Genomic DNA, 21,113 nt, shown 5'->3' with positions numbered 1-21,113 from the left:
CAGCGATGGAGTGCTGAATAGCTGCCTCTGCAACTAAAAGGCTGGGGAAATTTCCTTTTTAAAAATGAAGATTATCTTATGTCTGTTGTAACCTTGTCAGGTCTCAAAGTGAGCTCAAACGGTTCTTGATACAGGGGGGAGAAGTTTAGCTGTCTGTATAATTGCATCGACATTGAGCAACACAGCTTGTTTGCTTAGATTAGGATATAAGATTCCCCAAATTTGCAGGCCAGCTTAAAAGCTAAGATGGTGCTTTGGGTTCGTCCTCAACAAAAGAAAGATGAGCTTCTGCTTATCTGGTTTTTGAGTACCATTTTTGACACTGCCATGGACTTGCGTGACGTAAGTTTATAAGCCTTTCTTGCCTTTTACCGCTTTTAGGATGAAAGACTAATACTGATCTCAGTCCATCACAGGGATGTGCTGAATGAAGTCTTATGTAACACGAGGAGAGAGGCATTTTTTAATGTTGGGGTTTTTTAATAAAGAACTCTAGAATGCCCGTGATCACAAAGAAAATGGAGAAATCCAGTTATTTTCTATAACAGAAACCTTAATATCTTTAAGTCAATAATTAATAAATGGACAGGTTAAAAAAATAGCTGCTACTAAGAAAAGCAGCTCTTGGGGAAGTTTCTGGTATGTTGATAATATTTTGGACAACAAACAGACTGTCTCGGTCTTTATGAAATAAATAGCAATGGTCATGGCTCAGACTGAAGTGTTTTCCATTGGGTAGTGGTGAAGTGCTGGGTAGTTTTATAAGTGATAGGCACAGTATGAAGCTGGTGCTTTAGGCTTATGTGACTTATTCTGTGCCGTTCTTAAATGGAGTAAGAGCCTTCAGTGAAGATTTTTTTGATGTCTCGCTAAGAATCAGAGAAAGATTGATCAGGTAGTCCAGAGAGATGAAGTGATGCCAGCATAGAGGAGGGCTTGCTAGAAATTGAGAAAAGGGGCATATTTCTTACGTCTGTGGAGACAATCATCAGGAAGGAGAGGTGGGGTGGGAGAAAAGCAAGGCTGTAGCTACCGTGTGGCACTAAGAGCCTGTCCTTTTCCCCTGTAGCATGTGTGATTGCTGCATCAGTTCATCTATTTAATTTTCTCAGTGCTAAAATAAACAAAAGGCTGATCCGTGGCTAGGGGACAAGAAGAATCTTAACTAGTGACTGCACTGGTTGCTGCCAAAGCACGTATGTATACCCTGTTGCTTTTTATATTTTCTCAGCTATAAAATGTGAGTAATAATGCTTAAATTATGTATCATTCAGTGTTGTGCGAGTTAATTAGATAATGTTACATAGTCCTTTGAAGATGAAACACATAATATAAATGTTGCATAAAGCTTACTAAGGGTCTCTGTGTCAGGTATATAGAAACCCATGGTAACTGCAGACACAAGAGAGCCGGGAAGCATAAGGCAGAGGCACTTGGGCTGGCTGCATGCAAATTGACTTCAGTCGAGCAACAGAACAGCACATTCACACAAACTTGTCCCATGCTGACAAGCCCTGCGGACTGGCACAACAACATGTAAACACTTCTGGACTAAAGCTTTTAGTCTTGTACTGTCTAACCTACTGCTTCAGGAATCTGTGCTTTGTTAAGTGTTAGAGCGATCGTGAGTGGCAAAGAGAAGGAATTGAAATGTGAGCTCTGTTGGCTTGATATTTCTGACCCAAGACACTTGGCAGTAGTGACTCGGATGCCAAGGTAGCATGAAGTTTAAAGGAAAAAATAGAAGGATGGAGACATACACACACTGCTTCAGGAGCTGGAATTTTAGTATCAATAGTTGTGTGATGAGCTAAACTGTGATAGTGAGAACTGTTGCTTAATGAAGTATTTTAGCAAGGCTTGAAGGATGGATTAGTCAAAAGCATTAGTGCTAACCCTTTTTGCTATTTAGTTTACATTCTTATTTTCCCTCTTGGATGTTTCTCACTGGTGTGTACAGTAACCTTACCCTCTGAGGAGGTTCTCTGAGCAGGTGTTGTCTCTCAGCTAGCATAACTATCAAACTTTTCGCCATTATTTACTAACAAAAGGGATTTCATTTGGTAACTAAGACATGATTTATTTTTCTTTCAAAGAATTTTTGGCTGCTTGCCACGTGTTTTGCAACTGAGCAACATCATGGTATGTTTCCTTTGTCACCGATGTCAGTAAGAACTGTGCTTGAAATAGTTTTACCAGTTTGGGGCTTAGAGTGACTTAGATGAATAAGTTGCATCTTACTGGAAGGTCAAATGAAAGAAATGTGGATTTGTAGGTCTCCTTGGTGAAAAAGTACAGAAACACATACCAATTCCAGATCAACATTGCTTAACAACGACAACAGCAAAATTAAAATGTAAAAGTAGGAGAGGCGTTGCTCTGTCTTTGAGGTCTTTTTCTGTAGAAGCCATTTTGTTAACCTGTGGCTGAAAGATTTCAGAAACATATAGTTACATAATCAAGTAGGTTTATTTTTTTGAAAATGGATCATTCCTTCGGTTTGAACAGTATATGTATTAGTGTCTCCTCTAAGTAACTGACTTGTGCATTGAACTCTGACTAGTTTTTTCCACATAGATTTAAGACTAAAAAGTTTACTATTCTTTTTTCTCTCAAGTTAAATCTTTTGTTACTTAAAAAAGACTAACTTATTTTTTCTAAAATTTATCTTGCAGATCTTAGAATCTCAAGACATGTATTTCCTTGGACTGTTGTCTTTGCTTGTTTTGCAAAGCAAAGCCTTCAAGACAAATTTTCCTGATGAAACCATTGCTGAGCTTTCAGTGAATGTTTACAATCAGCTGCGAGCTGCAAAAGAAGATGAGAATATTCTTTTCTCTCCTCTGAGCATCGCAATAGCCATGGGAATGGTAGAGCTTGGAGCCCATGGAACCACTTTGAAAGAAATTCGACATTCCTTGGGTTTTGACAGCTTAAAAAATGGTAAGGCCTTTTAATCATGTTTTCCTATGGGGCTTTTTGTCTTAAAGAAACAGATGGCAGTGCCTGAACAACGATGGAAGCGGCCCGGTCATGTCCATGGGTTATTAATCAGTAGGTTTCTTGGCATCCTGCTTGATGGCCTGAGCATGCTGAAGCATGCTTCAGTGGCTTCTGCATAAGCTGAGAGATGCTAACATACAACCCTGGCTTGGGCACCTGAATCTTAAGCAATTGCAGTTAACTGTTGATCTTTGTTTCTGTCTGCAAAATAAGCTTGCCTTTGCCTCCAGAGTTAAAAGAAGAATTTTAGGAACATCGTTTTTAGGGATTATAATGAAACCTGAAAAGGAAAGCAGTAATTTTAGCAATATTGCTTATAAGAAAGTATTAAAATCTTAGTAATTTAACTGAAAATGTCTCTTACTTTGACACAACTTGTTTGGTTCCTGTAGGTAGAACCTGTAGGTTCTTCACCCTAATTCTGTGTCGCTGATGTTCTACCTGCATTGCATAATGTTGCATAAAGGTATACAGGCTAATTTAGGAAATATTAGCATCTTGACTGTTTCAGCACGATACTCTATGTGTTCCCATCAGCCTTTCTGAGAAGCAGGGTTCATTTCTTTAGTGGAGAACAATACTACCACACCGTCCCGTTTGTAGTATGGGATGAGCTAAGCCGTGCATCTGGATGTAGTGTTGTGCTGTGAAGTGCAAGCACGCTCTGTTAGTGCAAGCAGCTGTGATATGACTGTAAATGGAGAGAAAGAGTGAATGGCCAAAAATGACTTTGAAGAGGCAATTTCTATGAATTTTGATATCAAAATAATTGGTTTGAAACCTGAATGAAGTTTTTTGTTCATACAACATGCTGGATTTTTCAGTCTTCGGTGAAAGGATCTTGGGGAAGAATTTCTGAATACAGTGTTCAACAGTACCACTGCACAGATGATGCCTCTCTATGGAGACTACAGCACTTATTTAGTTCTACAGTTTGTCTCTCAAACATTGATAAATTATCTCTTGGCTATAAGTGAAGAAGTTATGCAGTTGATCTGAGCTGGGCCATTCTCCGTTCCTGCATATGAGTGGTATTCAGTGAAAGTACTCCACTGATTTCTGCTTGGAATATATCATTGCATTTAATTTTTAAGCTGGGGTTTTTTGTGTTGGTTTTTTTTTCCTTTTTTTGTTGTTTTAATGTTGGTTTTTTGTTCGGGGATTTTTTTTTTGTAAATTAGAAATTTCGGCTTCAGGTCAACGATGCAACAGTATAAGCTTCCTATCTTGAAGCAGACTACTTTAATCCTACTCAGGATTCCTCACTGCCCAAGCAACTGATTCTGTACTACCACATGCAGGATCCTGGGAAATTCTAGACCTGTTTTTTCAGAGAGAAGTCTATGGGGAAGTCCTTAGCTTCAAAACTTGAAGTTTGTTTTTCCTTAAACAACTGGCTTTTAGGATGTAACAAAAATTCTGTAAAGGTTTTCTGGTGACAAGATATACAAGTGTGAACTGTAAGAATTTTTTTTAATTACTTTTTTGATGTTGAAAGGATTGCCATTGATACCTTTGTCTGTAATGGAATCCAAATGTCTTGTTAATTATGCCAATTATAGGTAGTAGAAAAAATAAGCTCTAAATAATATGTTCTGCCTTGTAGATTGTTCTTTCAGATCTGAAGGTGTGTGTACGTTCAGAAACAAGTTTATTTTTAAAAAAAGACTTTTTTTTTTTGCATAAAATGCCTTTGTGACTTTCCAACAGAAAATATACGGAATAACTTTCTTTTCTGGAACACTGAAGCTGTTTTTCTTTCCTCAGGTGAAGAGTTTACCTTCTTGAAGGACCTTTCTGATATGGCAACTACTGAAGAAAGTCATTATATTCTGAATATTGCTAACTCTCTCTATGTGCAGAATGGATTTCATATCAGTGACAAATTTCTGCAGTTGGTGAAAAAATACTTTAAAGCTGAAGTAGAGAATATAGATTTCAGCCAAAGTGCAGCTGTAGCTACCCACATCAATAAGTGGGTGGAGAATCATACAAATAGTAAGTCCATGTAATTCTTTTATATACTTCCTGCAGTAAGTGTTTGTGTTTCCAAAGTTGTACAGTGTTGTTGAATTGTTACCTTGGCTTTTATCTGTTCCGTTTCAGACTAAAGTATCTCCTCCCATAAAAAGAATTCTGGTATCAGCTCTCCGTGAAACTAAATTTTTTTTCCTGTGCAGAAGTGATCTGTCTTAAGTATTTTAGCCATTGCTACTCATAGCAGTATCTGTCTTAATGTTTTTTTTTTGCCTTTCTTAAAAGTACCTGTAACATTTATTAAAGGGGAATGCTTTAATGGTAGGCATTTTAGTAGTAGTTTAGTACTGATTTTGGTATTAAATTACAAAAAAAATAGATAAGTAGTATAGCTAACTGCAGAAAAGTTGTCTGCAGAGGGGTTATTGGCCTATACTTTGGGGGTATGGAGTATTGCTAGCTCTCTGAGGAACTCATAGTCACAAGGTACTGAGAAATAGAATACTAAGGAATATAAAAAATAATTTTGAACCAGGAAATCAAACCCTGTAGTGTAATCTTTTCCAATGTGAGGAAACTAGATAGCATGTTGAGAGAGTAGTTGATTTTAGGAAGACTGTCAACAGAGTTTCACAACAAAAAATTGCAGTAGGGGAGTAAGCACAAAGTTACTGTTGTAAATATGCACAGTCAGATCTGCATGATGTAGTGCTTGCTTCGCTTGTGGAATCCCAAAGATATGACATTTTCTGAATGCATGCAGAGTCTCAAGGTATGTGAGTGAAGTTAGTCCCCCGTTGTAGGGATCAAAGCATAATCTCATTCTAGCTCATCTGGCACGCTCTGGAGATTGATATATTAAGAGTAATTCAGCAGGGATCTGGCTCTAACAGCAGTTGTACCATTGTAAATTTGAAGGTATCAGAATCCCCTGTAAGGAATTAACACATCACCATGGAGTCTGAGCATTTAAGAATCCGTAATGCCCTATGGAAATGTATGGCACCAAATGGAAAAACACTGCATATAATGCTTTTATTCTATTTTGGAAATAATCTATTTTTTTCCAAGGGAAAATGGCAGCTATTATAGTCATAATAAATTCTGCCCTTTATCTCCAGCTACAGAAGTAGAGGGAATGTAAGTGATGCAGCAGATTGCAGAATGTTTTCAGAGAAATGTGGTATATGTCTGAAGGAAAAGTAAAATTCTCTTTGTTTTAGAAAGAACAGCAAGTTCTCCTGCTTAACACCTGCCACACGTGCTGACTGAGCTCATAACCGTTGCCCTGGAAGGAGCTGGGCAGAGCTAACAAAAGTCTCTTAGCATTAGGTTGCGATAGTAACACTCCCTCAGCCTAGTCTCTGACCACTAGATCTCATTCTCTCCTGCCTGCCAGCTCTGACGGAGGAGGCTCATTTTCTCATTAGGAAAGGGGTACAAGACAGGCAGGTTTCCAATTTCAGCATGTTAAGCATGATGGGGGGCTCGGAGCAGAAAACATAAGCGTCAAAGGTTTTTCTGGACAGAAGAATTCTTAACATTACATTAGTGCATTAACAAGATGTGACTGAAAAATATAAGGGCATATGATGTACCAAATAGAAATAGGAAAACTGGAAGTGTATTCCTGTATTCCTTCATAATTTTTTCTTTTTTTCCCAACCACGGAGAGTGAGTATGGCAGTATTGGTCACATCTAATTTCTAAGAACATTCTAGATAAAATAAAGTACAAACAGCAGCCCAGAAGAAATAATGCCCTGTGATACACAAATTTCACACCAGTCAGTGTCATATGCTCCAGAAAGCAGAATGAATTTATATTTTAAACCATGGATTAAGAAGTAATAATCAAATTGAGGAATGTGTTTATTTAACACCTTGTATTGCAATGTCGGTTAAAAATAGAAGTGAGCAAGAAAGCTATCTGAAGCAGGTTGTAATTCTTCAAGAATAGTGACAAATCTAGTCAGTGCACCAAATCTAACAAACTCAAAATTATTTCGCTGAAAAGCAAGCCATTTAAGATGAGGTAAAGCAGGTAACAGACTGTATTCTGATGTAAATGACTTATTTAGGAGTAGGAGCAAAGCAGCTGCCATGCTCAGTTGACAGACCTCCCATGAATAGAGCAGATGCTAGATGTTTTTTCTCTTTTGCTTTTCAAGAGCTAATGTCAGTAGAACAAATGCTGTGAATTTATGTGGGATTTTTATGATTAGTCCTTGCTTTGAAGTCAGTAGGACATTACTGAAACTGAATGCTTCTTTCAGAACTGGCCCAGGTGAAGTTCCAATGGGTATACTTAAATACTTTAAATTAAGCACCCATTTAAGTGCTTCTTTGGATTGGAGCCAAAGTTTGTAGAAGTTCTGACCTTAAAACGATAGTGCAGAACTCTATAACACCAGTGTAAACATTCCTTATGTGACCCTTTTTCCACTTGGTTTCTTTGTGTGGTATATTTAAGTAGTGATTAAGAAACAGTTGACTAACACGTACTTGATGGAAGGGTTTACGCACCTACACTGTGATTTAGGTTTACAAAACACTAGCAGTTTAATTTGAGATTTAATGAAACATCTGAATTGGAAATTACATGTTAGCACAGCTTTTTATTTTCTTGGATTTTTCAAGCTGTCTTAAGTTTTGATTCAATGCTCAGTTTGACATGCAGACTGACAGTTGGTTTTCTTCTTAGATATGATCAAAGATTTTGTGTCTTCAAGAGATTTTGGTGCTCTAACTCATTTGGCGCTCATCAATGCAATCTACTTTAAAGGCAATTGGAAATCACAGTTCAGACCTGAAAATACAAGAACTTTTTCTTTCACTAAAGATGATGAAAGTGAAGTGCAAATTCCAATGATGTACCAGCAGGGAGAGTTTTACTATGGTGAGTTGGACCTTTAGCGATTTAAAGCTAGTAAGTCTTCCCTTAATAAGTTTGTTGCAGGAATACTCATTTGTGTTGTCTACTTTTCCACCTAGAATTTTAAATATGTTTGTCCAGTGAAGGGACTATGATTTTGATGTCTTTTTGTAATGTGTGTGCTTGTGTATTTTAACTAGATAGCAACATTTATAATGACCTTTTTCTTGATTGCTTTTTTAGGTACTTTTTGGTGCCACATGGTGGATTTCAGAATGTTTATCCATTACATCTAACCTCTTTACAATTCTCAAGCTAGTCCTGCTTCTCACTAAAATATTTTTCTTGTGCTGCACTAAATATTAAAATGAGTAATGTTTGCTCATTACTGTTGTAATATCTGTAGGAAGGTAAAATAGGGGTTCTTTGAACAGCAGAAGTAGTGATCATTTTTATCTTGAGCTTGAACTCCAAGTGGGTTCCACACTGTCTGGTATTGGCAGTATTTCACTCCGTATCATCATTGAAAAATTATCTCTCCTGAATAAAAAAACCTCTGTCCATTTCCATGAAAGTCTTGACAGCCTTAACAACTTTTAGACTTCTCTCTGTCTAACCAGTGGAAGTTAGGTAATAGGTTCAGAAGTGTGATTATCTACAAGCTGTGTGATTGCATAAGCTTGTTTTCTTTAAGAAAGCAGATGTAAGCCTGAAATCCTATTCTTTAAGAAAGCAGATGTAAGCCTGAAATCCTATGATGAAGAAACCAATATGAATTTTATACAGAATGGAACAAAGAGGGTCATTTTTATTTCCAGTATCCACTAAATACTGCCTAGTATTAGCCTTCTATTTTTCCACTATCTCCAGCGAAGACAAAAGAAAATACTTCTAATAGCTTTTTGTTGTTGTTTTTCTTTTGTAGGAGAATTCAGTGATGGCTCCAATGAAGCAGGTGGTATCTATCAAGTTCTGGAAATACCATATGAGGGAGATGAGATTAGTATGATGATTGTTCTTTCCAGACAGGAAGTTCCACTGGTCACATTGGAACCACTGGTCAAAGCCTCGTTGATTAATGAATGGGCTAATTCTGTAAAGAAGCAAAAAGTGGAAGTGTATTTACCAAGGTGAGAATATGCTCCCATATCGACAGAAGGGGAAAGACTGCATTCAAATTGAGTGGAGTAGCACAGTAGGTAAAACTTGAACATCTTGATCAAGTCTGCAGTTATGTGGCACCAATGTGAAGATTGCTTTGACAGAAAAGCTCAGAGGGCCTGCGGTGCAGAATGGTGGTTGGTTGAGCAACAGACGAGCACTGCATTTGCATCCCTTTCATATGTAAGCTCCAGAAAGGAGAATTTCATCATCAGGAATGTATATCCATTCTGACTGATGTTCAGAGTATCGCACAACTCCTTATGGATAAGTTCCATTTAGACAGGAGCCATAGAAATATTGCAAGTCTGAATTAACAAAAGCTAAAATGTTTCATTTAGGTCCTAATTAGATTTCTATGTGCTGCCAATTTAAAAAGTTCTAATGGTGTGTGTCTGTGTAGATACAAATGGTTGAGTGTTGAAAGATGATTCCAGCCAATTCGTGTCCTTTGTCTTTTTTCTTAGTTGTAGTAAGTGCTGGTTTCTTTTTCCTTAAAGAAGCAATAGAATAACAAGACGTTATTACCAGAAGGGATGAAACTTCTGTCAGTTCATTTGTAGACATAAGTTGGTTATGCTCAATGGCATGTTTGCTCACGTATACCACTTCGTTATCTTTCCTAGAATTCTGTTTCATCTACCTTCACGTATTTTTCATGCTTGCCCTATGCTTGACTTAGTAACAAAGTTGTTTGCTACTAAATATCACTAATAATGTATAGAAGGATCATGATGTCCTTCAAGTGATTCATAATGATTTCATTGAAGTGTTTATATAACAATATGGCACAAGTTTTACGTGGATCACTTCTAGTTATTCTACTTTTGTGGCATTGTGCAGCAGGTACGTAGCAGCAGAAAAAATAAACTATAGTACATCCTTTTAATCATTAAAATAGTTCTTTGTTTTCACGTGACTTGGAGATTTGAGTTTGTTATATTTCACATGTAAAGAGAAGGGCAAGAATCCCTGCAGTTTATCAGCTTCCTTTCCAAAGCAAAGACCACTTTCAAGAAACTATCTACAGCTGAGCACAATAAAAGAAGGCTAGCCAGGATAAATTAGGTTGAGATGGACTGGTGCTGTCAGCATGCCCTGATTCTGACTTGAGATGGAATTCCACTTCTCTTTAAAGCTGCTATGCCTGGAGTCAGAGTGGCAAGGGAACAGCAGCATTTTGGAGCTATTTTTCTCTGCCTCATAGTAGGAGTTCCTTTCTTTTTTAAGTAGCGTTTCCTTTGAAGAAGGAGGGAGAGCAGCAAAGAGCTGCATTGCAGGTTTAATACACACTGAATCTACTGTACGCTATTCCTGTGATTTTTCTTTGTTTTTTTTTTCTCAGAACCTCAGATCCCAGGAGCTTTAGTATTAACAGTCCACTAAGATGCAGGGAGGGGCTATTTTTCCTGCAGGCTTGGGTAAACCTTACCTAGATGTTAATGAGAAGTAAAATAGGAGGATTCTTCCATCCCTTAAGCTTTCCTTTTATAACTGTAGCATTTCACAGCCTGTGCATTGGGTGCTGAAGTTGGACATCTTCTCTCAAAGAATTTCTAGAGTACAAGATCCACAACAGAAGTCTTTCCCCATTGATTATGTAGGGAATCTGTGAAAACTAACTTCCAAATTTAAGAAGTTTAGGTATCTAAAGTTAAATATATGAATGTTATTGATAACATTAATTATGTTTATGACTTGAATTAAGTTTATAGAAGTAGTTTTGGGTTTTATTTGCTTTTAATCAAAAGCAAAGACTCCAGGACTCTCTGTAGCCACATTCTTAGACCTGAGTTTTGAGGCCTAGGTTTTGTGTGGTCATAAAATGTCCTTATTTATTCTCTCCTCAGGCTAGTTGTCATGCCTGTCCGCTTATCTAAGAACCTCAAAGAACTTGTAAACACTTGTGAATTAGGGCTATACAAAGGCAAAACAGATACAACCATGTGCTGATTACCTTCGGTAACTGTCACGAGCTTGAAATTCCGTAATACTGTAATTCTGAAATACTGCAGTTTCCTTACAAAAATTCCAGAGATTAATTACACGCTCCTAAAGTGTTGGATTTCCATAAGGATTCAGAGGTGATCTACAGGATTTCTTCAGTGCTCTAAATAAACACTTCATAAATATTTTATGCTCTGACTCAGAGAGGCATGTTATGAAATGTGGCCTGCAGGCTCTGTCCACTGAGAAATTGAAAGCAGCAGTGGAATAAAATTAAATTTTTATATCCTGAAAGATACTATCCAATTATAAAGTGAACATTTTTTAAACTTATACATTTGTAATAGGACCTGAATGACTAGCCAAAGCAGAGTAAATCACAACTTTCCATTTCTGTCTGCATTATCTGTGTGCAAATGAAATTGTGTATTATTCCTCTTAATAGCAAAGGAGAGATTTGTACAGAATTGTTAAATTACACTTTCTCATTTTCATTTTCAAATCATTGTTTCCAGCTTAACTCAGACTAAAGTGATCAACATTTTAATCCACTTTTTGAATAGGAGTGAAACAGACCATGAATCTAATTTACAAAGCTGTCTCTCTAACATAAATTATTTGAAGAACTTAGGAGGAACTGGTACCTAATAACAGTGCTACAGTCTGCAGATCTCTTTAAGGATTGTTCCAGTATGCCTGGGTCTCTATAGTGACCTTCTTGCTTTTTTGTACATTCAAAATATCTTTAAAATGCCTTAGATGGTGTTGATAAGGTGTCTATTGTTTGTTTTTTTCAGAGGAAGGTTGTTTTCTCTCGAGGAAAAAAACAAACCAACCAAAAAAACTAAACAGCAAAACAACCCTAAACCAAAAAATCCCAAACATTCTCTTTTTCTGACATGCTCTCTTGAGTCCCATTTTCATGAGGAGTAGCCAGTGCTGATTGTTCTTGAGATACAGTCACAGAAGAGGCATAAAACTGTCCCACTGAAGTACATACTTAGCCAATTTTGCAGCCCATATTTAGCCCTGAATAGAAGGACCTTGCCAGAGAAGGAGCCATAACCTACCTTGCTTCACCTGGTCAGAGCAACTGTATGGGGTTTTTGTTTGGTTTTGCTGTTAGTGGGTTTTTTTGGTTTCTTGCTTGTTTGTTTTCAGGGTATTAAAACATGCAGGCTAGTTCTAGCATCTCAGGACAACCTTGCTAAAATTCCAACCAAAATGTTGGAATTGATATCAACTGGCAGCTTTGTATTGTAGGCTGCTTGCTAGGTTAAAATAGTGATTCACATCCTGAGGGCCTGTCCTCTGAGCAAGAATATTGTTGTTTTCAAGCAATGGAACTATTCCTTCATTTCGCTTTTGTTCTACAGAATTTATTGTATTAGAACCAGTCTGAAAACTTGGAATTTCTTGCTTTTGCTCATTCAGAACTCTTAGTAATTTTTGAAATTATAGCCATTGGGGTGAATCACACTAGGCACTAGTTTACTTCTGTTGTATAACTAGAAAGTGTACCCCAATCCTCCTTGATTCTGTGAATCCTGAGCACCTAATTACTTTACAAAAAATTCAGTGTTTCAGAAGGGTTGCACAGCATCATAAAAGATGAAGCCGTCTTTCCCCCCCCTCCCCGTCTCGAAAGTCTGTAAAATAGAAGAAAGATGGCCTGATATGGTATGTTAAAGTTAATGCTCTGTACAAAACCTAAAGGTTCACATATATAACTAAGGAAACTGTTGACGGCATAAATGCATCATTTTGATCTAACGCTTGTGCAAGTTTTAAATTTCATGAAAAAAAATCATCGTTCTTGCTAAAGTCTCAAGAGAACTGTTTGTTAGTTTCTCAGTCTAATTCTGCTTCCTAAGCATCTCATTCTGTTCTTCATTTCATGTGGGAAAGATCCAAAGACAGTGGAAATCAGGGAAAGTGGTTTTGTTCAGCTATTTGGACTGCGTTTTACATGTAGGAAGTAGAAAGACTTTACGAATGAACATTGTAAAATTAAATATAGAGCTGACTCACATCTTCGCTTCTCCTTGACTTTGGCTAACAGCTGATAGGCAGAGTCACTGTCCCTTATTAGTATCTTTCTGCTCGGTGCTTTCTAGGGTGGTCTGTAGAAGCATATATCTGTGAACATGTGTGTTGGTGGACCTTCTAGAACTGCTTAAGTACAGAAGCTCTCCTCTTGATTCAACAGACCAGTCTTTCTGTTCTGATCCTGTGGTCAAAATACCTCATCTTTTCTTCAGTGTCTCTTTCTCAGACTTCCCTTTGTGGTTTTTAATGCTCCCAGTTGCAACTATTCCAAGACTTCTGATACTGAAGTATTGAAATTGATTTTTCATAGTATTTTTATCATCAGAAGCACCTAAAAGATTGTGGGAAAAAATAGGACCATATGGTTCATTATATGCAACAAACACTGCAAATAACCATGTGCCAGGGCTAGTATCATGTAGCTCGGTGTTTCCAAAGTCTGGAGGTACAGCAAATGCCTGGCTTGGGGAAGTGAGATTAAATATCTCATCTATGTTCTAGATTGTCAGCTTTGATTTTGAATGCCTACATCACTGTCTATAAGGAATGCAAAGAAATCCAAATATGACTGGAGGATAACTCATGCCAAATATTTACGTCAGATTGCATAGCCTGAAATTAAATTTCAAAGTGTAAAGCAGCCTATTATTTTTCAAAAGAGGCTAGTTCTGATGTCAGCTAAAATATTTGAAATATCATTAATAGCTTTTCTGTAACTCTCACTGGTCTTTAGAGGATATGAGAAAGGAGGGGAGATACTGTTTTGAATAGTGGTTTAGAGTGGGGTTTACCATATGACAAAACTAAAAGGGGAGAAGGGAAGTAATTAGTTTTATTTTTGTAAAGGGATAGTTTGGTATTTATACAGCTGATGTGATATTTTCAGTGAACTCTGTCAGAAAAAGCAGACTCTTGCTTCTATAGGTATTGTAGGTACCTTCACTCCCTGACCCGTTCAGTATCTGCCTTCCCAGGGGTTTCAGTCAGGGGTATAGCCTCTAGCCAGTAGTTAAGTAACTGCTGCTATCCTTCATGTAAGTATTCTTTAGCAATATAACCAGTCAAGTTGTTTGCATTTTCTTTTTTCAGATGCATATTCAGCTGAGGCTTTACGGGTTTGTTTTTCAAAAACATCTCCCAAACCTCTTCCTTGATTAGTATGCAAAAGCATCTTTTGTCATGCTTGCTTTCTGGGTCACAATTCATCACTTAGCGGATAAGTGCGTTTTCTGTCTAGTGGTCCAAAAACTTAAACCTGCCTGATTTCCATTTATATCTTACAGTGATTCTCTGCAGTTGGAAAAAAAATGCTTTTTTGCAGTTATTTTTCCTATTTGTGACCTCAAATTTTGTTTTTCATGCGGACTTTTGCTACTGTCCTATCCTGATAGTTCTTACTAGTTTGACATTGCTAGTTAATAGCTAAATTGTCTTGAAATGTCTTGATACATTTAATACTGACTGTGGTAAAATAAAAGCCAAAAAGGGAAAAATACACCACTGAAATTTTTATAAAATGCATTTTAACATTCATTTACCTTTTCTGTTTGTAAGGTAGGTACAGTTGGGTGTGTTTTTCAAAATGTTATGATACAGTTTTAATACAGAAAGAAATATTTCTGGATTTATTCAATGGCACAGACAGGACCTCTGTACAGTTTAACTCTAACTCTAGCATTAGGAATCAAGTCTCAATTCATCTTAAGGTTTTTACTGAAGTCTGTAAAATAGATCTGGGCATACTTTACAAGTGCGTAGTGAGAGTAAAACAGATCTGTACTTTTGGACCATAGAAGTCAGGGAAATTTGAATGAATAAGCAACCTGTAGATTTGTCTCTTACCTTAAAGCTAAAATGATGCATAAGGTCTTGCAAGCTCCTTGCCTTTTTAGTTTTTTGACCAGTGTGACTGTCCACAGCTTTCCAAGAGGAGAAGGAAGCTAACAGGACACATTTCCACTTCCTAAATCCTATTGGCTCTTTTCAGGTCATCTCATATGTGTACCTACATCTCATCATTAAGATAATATCATCTTCTTTTTTAATTATTTTTTTTTTTAAAAATAAATGCTGTCACACTGCAGAATATGCCAGAACACCATTAGAAGCTTCCTTCACTACATAAATCTTTGTTGGTCTCTTTCGATTCTTTTGAGAACTGCCAAAACAATGAAATCACAAGAATCACTTCTTGTGGTTTTATTCCAGGCATATCCTGGAAATTCATCTGGACAGGGTACATGAACACTTGCGATGCCACCAGTGATTTATCGATCCTGAACTATCTCCAGATCTTATTTTAACTTGCATAAAACTCTTCTCTGAGTAATGACTAATATCTATTCCATCATAGATTTTTGGCTTCTAATGGCATTTCTAAGTTCATTATGAATGTAGACTGTGTATTGGATTTTTCTCATTCTATGTAAATGTTGTAAGTGAGGAAGACCCACTCGACTCTTATCCAGTTATCTTTTGATATCCAGATTACTCTCTTTCAAGTTGCCAAGGCTTGTGCATGCTGAGGTATCGTACATCTCAACTCTTCATCAGCTGTTCTCTGCTCAGAGTTCTGGGCTATACTTTCTCATTAAAAGAACATGTTCTTCCATGTAGTTGAGGAAGTTTAATCCTGAAAAAGGAAATTGAACAGAAGCATGTATTATTTTATTTGGTTCTAGCACAGGTAAGACCCATCACTAAGGACTGCAGTGTCATTGCAGAGTTGTTTCTGACTGAATGGCTTGCTGGAGAAACTGTAACACCACCTTATGGACTATATATTTTGTACTGTGTAGTTATAACCAGTCACTGTCAGCATAATGTAAATCACTAATAATTTGTGTGGTTATTCTATGGAGAACCCATAACTCACCCATAACAAACATTTGTAATTAGTCTCTTGTGTTTGTCGGTAGACTTCTGGTACTTTCTGCTTGGGGCTGCCATTCTTATTATTCTGACATAGTACTTTGTTTCTCCAGCTGTCCAGTCTGTTTCTGGCCATACTTAAAGGACTTGAGACTTTTTTGTCTTACTAACACCAGGCATAACTCTTATATCCTTTGAAAAGCAGTCTTTGTAAATGGAACAAGCTGTTGCCCAAAATCTTGCCCTCAGGATAAATCTCAGTTTGTCCTTCCAGCATAGTAACATAGCCTAGAACATGGCTTTGCAAGCTAACCCTGAAATCTTGCCAGGTTATACTCACATGTGCATTTGCACTAACAACTATTTGTTTTCCGTGTCCTTTACTCAAAATCAAAATCCAATTAAAATTTTGCCACCACAGTAATTAGAAGCTGAACCAGAAATGCTTTATATTTGTGTTCATAACTGCTGGTCTTTGCTTATACTGTCTAAATAAAAATGAATATCTTTCTTACTTGCCTACTCCTTTGCAAACAACTGTCTATGAAGTTTGTGCTGTCCTTTGCCTTATTTTATATTCTATTCTAGTGTGTGTACAATTAAGTTCAGTTTTTGTAGTAAACCTTTTGTATAAAAAGTAGGCATTTACGTTAGCTACTGCATAATCTTGCACTGAGGTTTTATGGTCAGGGACTGTATATACTATTAGCATATTTTTGATTGCTTCTGCATTAGGGAAAAAAAGTCCATCTGTGGGAGTCAACTAATTTGTTTCTAAGTCTTTTTGTAGAAGGTGTCACTATACTATACTACTAGTGCCGAATCTCCTACTTTACATTATTTACCTTGGTGTTTCAACTGCCATTATTAGAAGGTTAAAAGTTCTAGGTAGCAATAAGTACTGCTTACATCTGGGCTTTTTGTTATTTTCTATTACTTTTTGCAGGTTCTCTGTAGAACAGGAAATTGATCTGAAAGATGTCTGGAGAGGACTTGGAATTACAGAGCTGTTCAGCAGTAGTGCTGATCTCACTGCAATGTCTGGTAAGAGGTTCTTGTGTTGTTTCTCAAAGTATATGAGGAAGTACTAAAATCACCTAAATATAACCAACAAGTTCTTCAGAGTGGTTTTATGGGGGGAAAAGAAGCTAGCAATTTTTTGATCTTTTCTGATTTTTACATAGTGTAAGCGTGTGCTCACTGTAGGAGCAGTTGGCACAGGGGAGAAATCCATCAGGGTGCGAGTGTGAGGTAGGGGATTTTAGACCTGGGAAGGTTCACTCTTGAGTATTTCGGAACTGGATCTCAGTAGAAATGTTGAGAGTACATACTATGCAAGAGGCAGATCCACTTCAGAGCAATATATGGCGTCAGTGCCATGATGGCAAATGGGATTTGCACAAGGGGGTTGTCATCTTTTCTCTCTAGAGGCTATTTGTTCACAGCATTAAGAGCATTAAGTTGTTGTACAATTAGTCATCTCCCCAGATACCTGCTGTATAGAAGTAGCACAGGAAAAGAAAGAGTTCTGAGGCAAAAGCAATTTAGTCACATACGCTGTTTGCCTGTTTCAATATGCTATTCAACACTTTATTTTCGGAAGTGGAAATATCCAATACATTTAGAAATTCAGGTGGAAATGAGATATTTATGCTTTTAATACTTCCTAAAAGGTATTCAAGTGGCACAGAAGGTAGTTGAGTCATCTTTGCCTGAGAAATTGTTTCATTTTTCTGTAGCCACACAAGCAGTGTATTTAGCATGGTCTGTCTAGACCTGAATGTTGGCAAATATGGCAGTTGTTCTCTATCTAGAAGCATGCACCAGTGTGAGATTGCTGTCATTGTTCTTGTAATTTATGCTTATATACTGCTCCCTGTATGGGTTTTTTTGCTCTGTGGGTTACTGCCTAATCAGCCAGATAGATCCTTAGCTGATAGGAAGTACCTGTTCTTAATTGTCTGTCTCTGGAAGCAATCACACCTGTATGGCTTATTCAAAATAGTGGTAATGAAAGCAAATCTTCCTCTAAAATTTACAGCAGAAATGTTTGCAATTTTCATATCCTTTTCACTTTTACCAAGTTTGAAATACTATTTATAGTGTATCATGTGGCTTATTCCACTGTTTTGCTCCTTCCATTTTTACAGTGAAATTGTGGAAAAAGCTAGGGTTAGCTAGTGTGAAAAGAATTTAAATAAATGAAAAATCCTTCTTCAAAGAAATACCATTTTTCTGAAGAAAAGCACCTTAGATTTCTCTGCCACCCCAAAGAAAAGTAAGCTTTCCAATAAATTCTGGTCTATATATAGAAAAGTGTTTACTTGAGGAAAAGTACTAAGGAGAATGGAAAATACACATGGGAGACTGAACCACAAAGGCAGTGCTTGGATCTTATTTAATTTCATGTAAAATTCACCTATATATTGGGTACTAATTCTGTAGTTGAGCGGTTAGCAGCAAGATTGGAATGTGCTTGTGTTTTAATCCATGTGACTAATGATTTGTTTAAAGTTTTATGTTTTTGACAATTGTACTCTACAAAATCAAAATACCATGTTTTGCATGACTAAATTAACTCCTCTGCCATTTAAAGATTAACTTGTTTATTAAGTAATGTAGAGCAGTGTATAGAGAAGATTCATGAGTTTTGCTGTAACATTCTTGCTTTTCACTTAAACGGGAATGTGCCACCAGGTGATGAAAAGGTCATTCATGAATTAAGAATAAGAAAATGTTTTTGAAGTGATGTCTTTAATGAAAACCCTGCTGTTGATGCCATGGAGATGAAATTTTAAGTAATTAAAACAGAGAATATGTTTCGTATTTCTAATTTTCTCAATGTAAAATGGGGAGGGAGGAGGAAGGGAAAAAAAATTACAAAGAAAAATGTTGAAAGTTTGCTTTTACAAATACCTGCATAGTATGTCAGGTAACAGGGCCGTTGAAGCCAGAAGTTTACATGCATCTCAGTGTCAGCCCTCTGGAAAATCTGGCACTTCATGAAACCTTAAATGCAGTACTTGAACAAAATGTTTGTCTGGACACTTAATTTAGGAAGATACACATCATAAAAGAAATCTAAGGAGATTTTTGAGAAATTCTGTTGCATTTAAAAATACTGTCCTCCCCCTCTCCTGTTGCTCTTGGTTTTGAATTTTTGTCAAGGAAAACCTTCTGCAATTTCCACAATGGCCCTAATCCTGTAATCAGATCCAGGCACAGATTGTTGAGTTCGGTGAAATTCTATGTGGGTTTAGTGGATATAAATCAAATTGCAGGATTACAGACTTATTTTTCAATATTTAGAATTTTTTGCTTTTTGCACTCAACCTGAAAAATGGAAATAGATGAGTCAGCTTTCCCTTCCGGGTTGTCTGGATTGTGAGCAACCAAAAAGGAAAGTATTAATCCAGCATTTTAAATGCTACTTTTTTGCAGAAATTAAGTTCTTTGTCAATTAACACAGGTGAGTGGGAGGACATTTCTATTTGGCTGTCTAGTTGCATGTATTCTGACTCTCACTTTCAGCAAAAGAATTTGACAGGTTTTTACTTGCATCTCTGATTCCATCAGATGTTCAAAATAATCTTGAAACAACTTCTGGTATTTGGGATCTTATAATTTACACAGCGCATAAACTTGCTACCTGAGTTTTTTGACTTCACTTAGGACTTACCCTTGAACTAATTTCATATTAAAATTTCCCTTCTCTTTCAATTGATTATAATATTTCTTACTGTTGTATAATGCCTTAAATGGCAACTGCTTTTAACCTCAAGGTGACCTGCATTTCAGTGAGCAGTGAAGTGATCTTAATGACTTACTTTCACAATATAAAATAGTTAGAAGAGCATCAGTCCAGTAAATAGCTCTTTGAAGTCTTGACTGACGTAGGTGTAATTTTCTGGGACAACCCAAGATAGAAAACTAGAAAAGCCAATAAACCTGTATGCTTTTTTTTAAATGAGACTTGCAGAGCAACCAGTTGGCAGCTCTGAGTAGGAGTTTGCAAGCATATGGAGTGTAATGACAAATGAAAAGTGATGCTAATGGAGTTGTGTACATTAGAAGTAAGCTTCGGATTACTCCCACATGTTAATGGGTATCTAGGCCGGGGTCCTGCAGAAAGCTTAAAGTTTGATACCAGATCTCCATGGGACTTTTCTGAGATGCTAACAATCAAATCTTGTTGGTTCTCCTGAAAATCCAGATTCAAAGAATCTACTAGAGAAAAATGATGTGATAGTAGATACTTAGGTAAGCCCCACCTTATGCACAGTGAAAGCCATAAAGGAAAGATGTATAATATGACAAGATGTGTATGACATTGTCAAATCACCGATGTCAATACTTGAATCACAAAAGAGAACAAAGACTGCCTGAATGTTCAGTGACAACGTTATGCTTCTGTATGAAACTGGATTCATTCACTTCAGGGAGAGATGAATGAGAGGGGTGCAATAGTGGCAATATAAAGAGAAAAGTCTAGAGAAAGTAGATTGGGATGTAGAATTGCTCCTTTCACCATCCAAGGACACAGATATCCAATGAAGTGAAAGGCAGATTGAAACCAAATGGAAAGTACTTCTCTTATGGAAGACTTAACCATGGAGATCTTTGCTGGGTATTCCTTGAGGTCATGAGATTGGTAGGATTACCGAAAAAAAAAAAAAAAATTTGCTTTAGAGCAATCAAAACTATCTATACTACATTGAATAAAGGCATTCTGTGTATTCTGTGGATTAAACACTTGGTTTAGGTGATAAGGCACATGCTGGGTGAGAGGATATTTTTCTCTTACAAGTTGTGCTATAGTTTCTTCTGTAAGGCTTCTTGTATCTTGTTCTGAAGGAACAATAATACTGTACCTCATACAGTGTGCTAGACTAATTGGATGTACTGGTCTCATCTGCAGTGCACTTCTTGTATTCTTGTCAACTTCGCAAAATATTGTTGGGATTTTTTCATACTCAGATCCTGAATACATTTACAAGTAGGCCTACCATTATACCTGCTGATAAATGTTAGCAATGTTTATGCTGTCTGAATTAGGGTCTATGAGCTCATCAGATGGAGAACAAGGTGTTCTGACCAGAAGTATGTCTTGGAGTGCCATAAGCACCACCACACTATGCAAAATAAAGCATTCAGGATGAAAATACAGAGTATTACTGTGAATATTACAGGTCACATGAGCAGGCTTCAGTTCTGTAATTTGGGGGGGGGGC

General features: G+C 37.0%; 1 protein-coding gene across 1 annotated transcript in view; it reads left to right on the top strand.

The window, feature by feature from the left end:
* Positions 1-2,674: 2,674 nt before the first annotated feature.
* Positions 2,675-21,113, top strand: part of SERPINI1 (serpin peptidase inhibitor, clade I (neuroserpin), member 1) — a 24,490-nt gene continuing 6,051 nt past the window's right edge. Inside the window, exons 1-5 of the mRNA XM_009702839.1 lie at positions 2,675-2,943; positions 4,771-5,001; positions 7,684-7,878; positions 8,780-8,984; positions 16,829-16,926. Of these exons, the coding sequence (XP_009701141.1) occupies positions 2,694-2,943; positions 4,771-5,001; positions 7,684-7,878; positions 8,780-8,984; positions 16,829-16,926 (979 nt within the window). The 5' untranslated portion in view covers positions 2,675-2,693. The remainder of the gene's footprint in view (positions 2,944-4,770; positions 5,002-7,683; positions 7,879-8,779; positions 8,985-16,828; positions 16,927-21,113) is intronic.

The sequence above is a fragment of the Cariama cristata genome, unplaced genomic scaffold (genome assembly GCF_000690535.1).
Source record: "Cariama cristata isolate BGI_N322 unplaced genomic scaffold, ASM69053v1 scaffold4516, whole genome shotgun sequence".
In the NCBI taxonomy this organism is placed as follows: Eukaryota; Metazoa; Chordata; class Aves; order Cariamiformes; family Cariamidae; genus Cariama; species Cariama cristata.
This window is presented reverse-complemented; position numbering and strand designations above follow the sequence as displayed.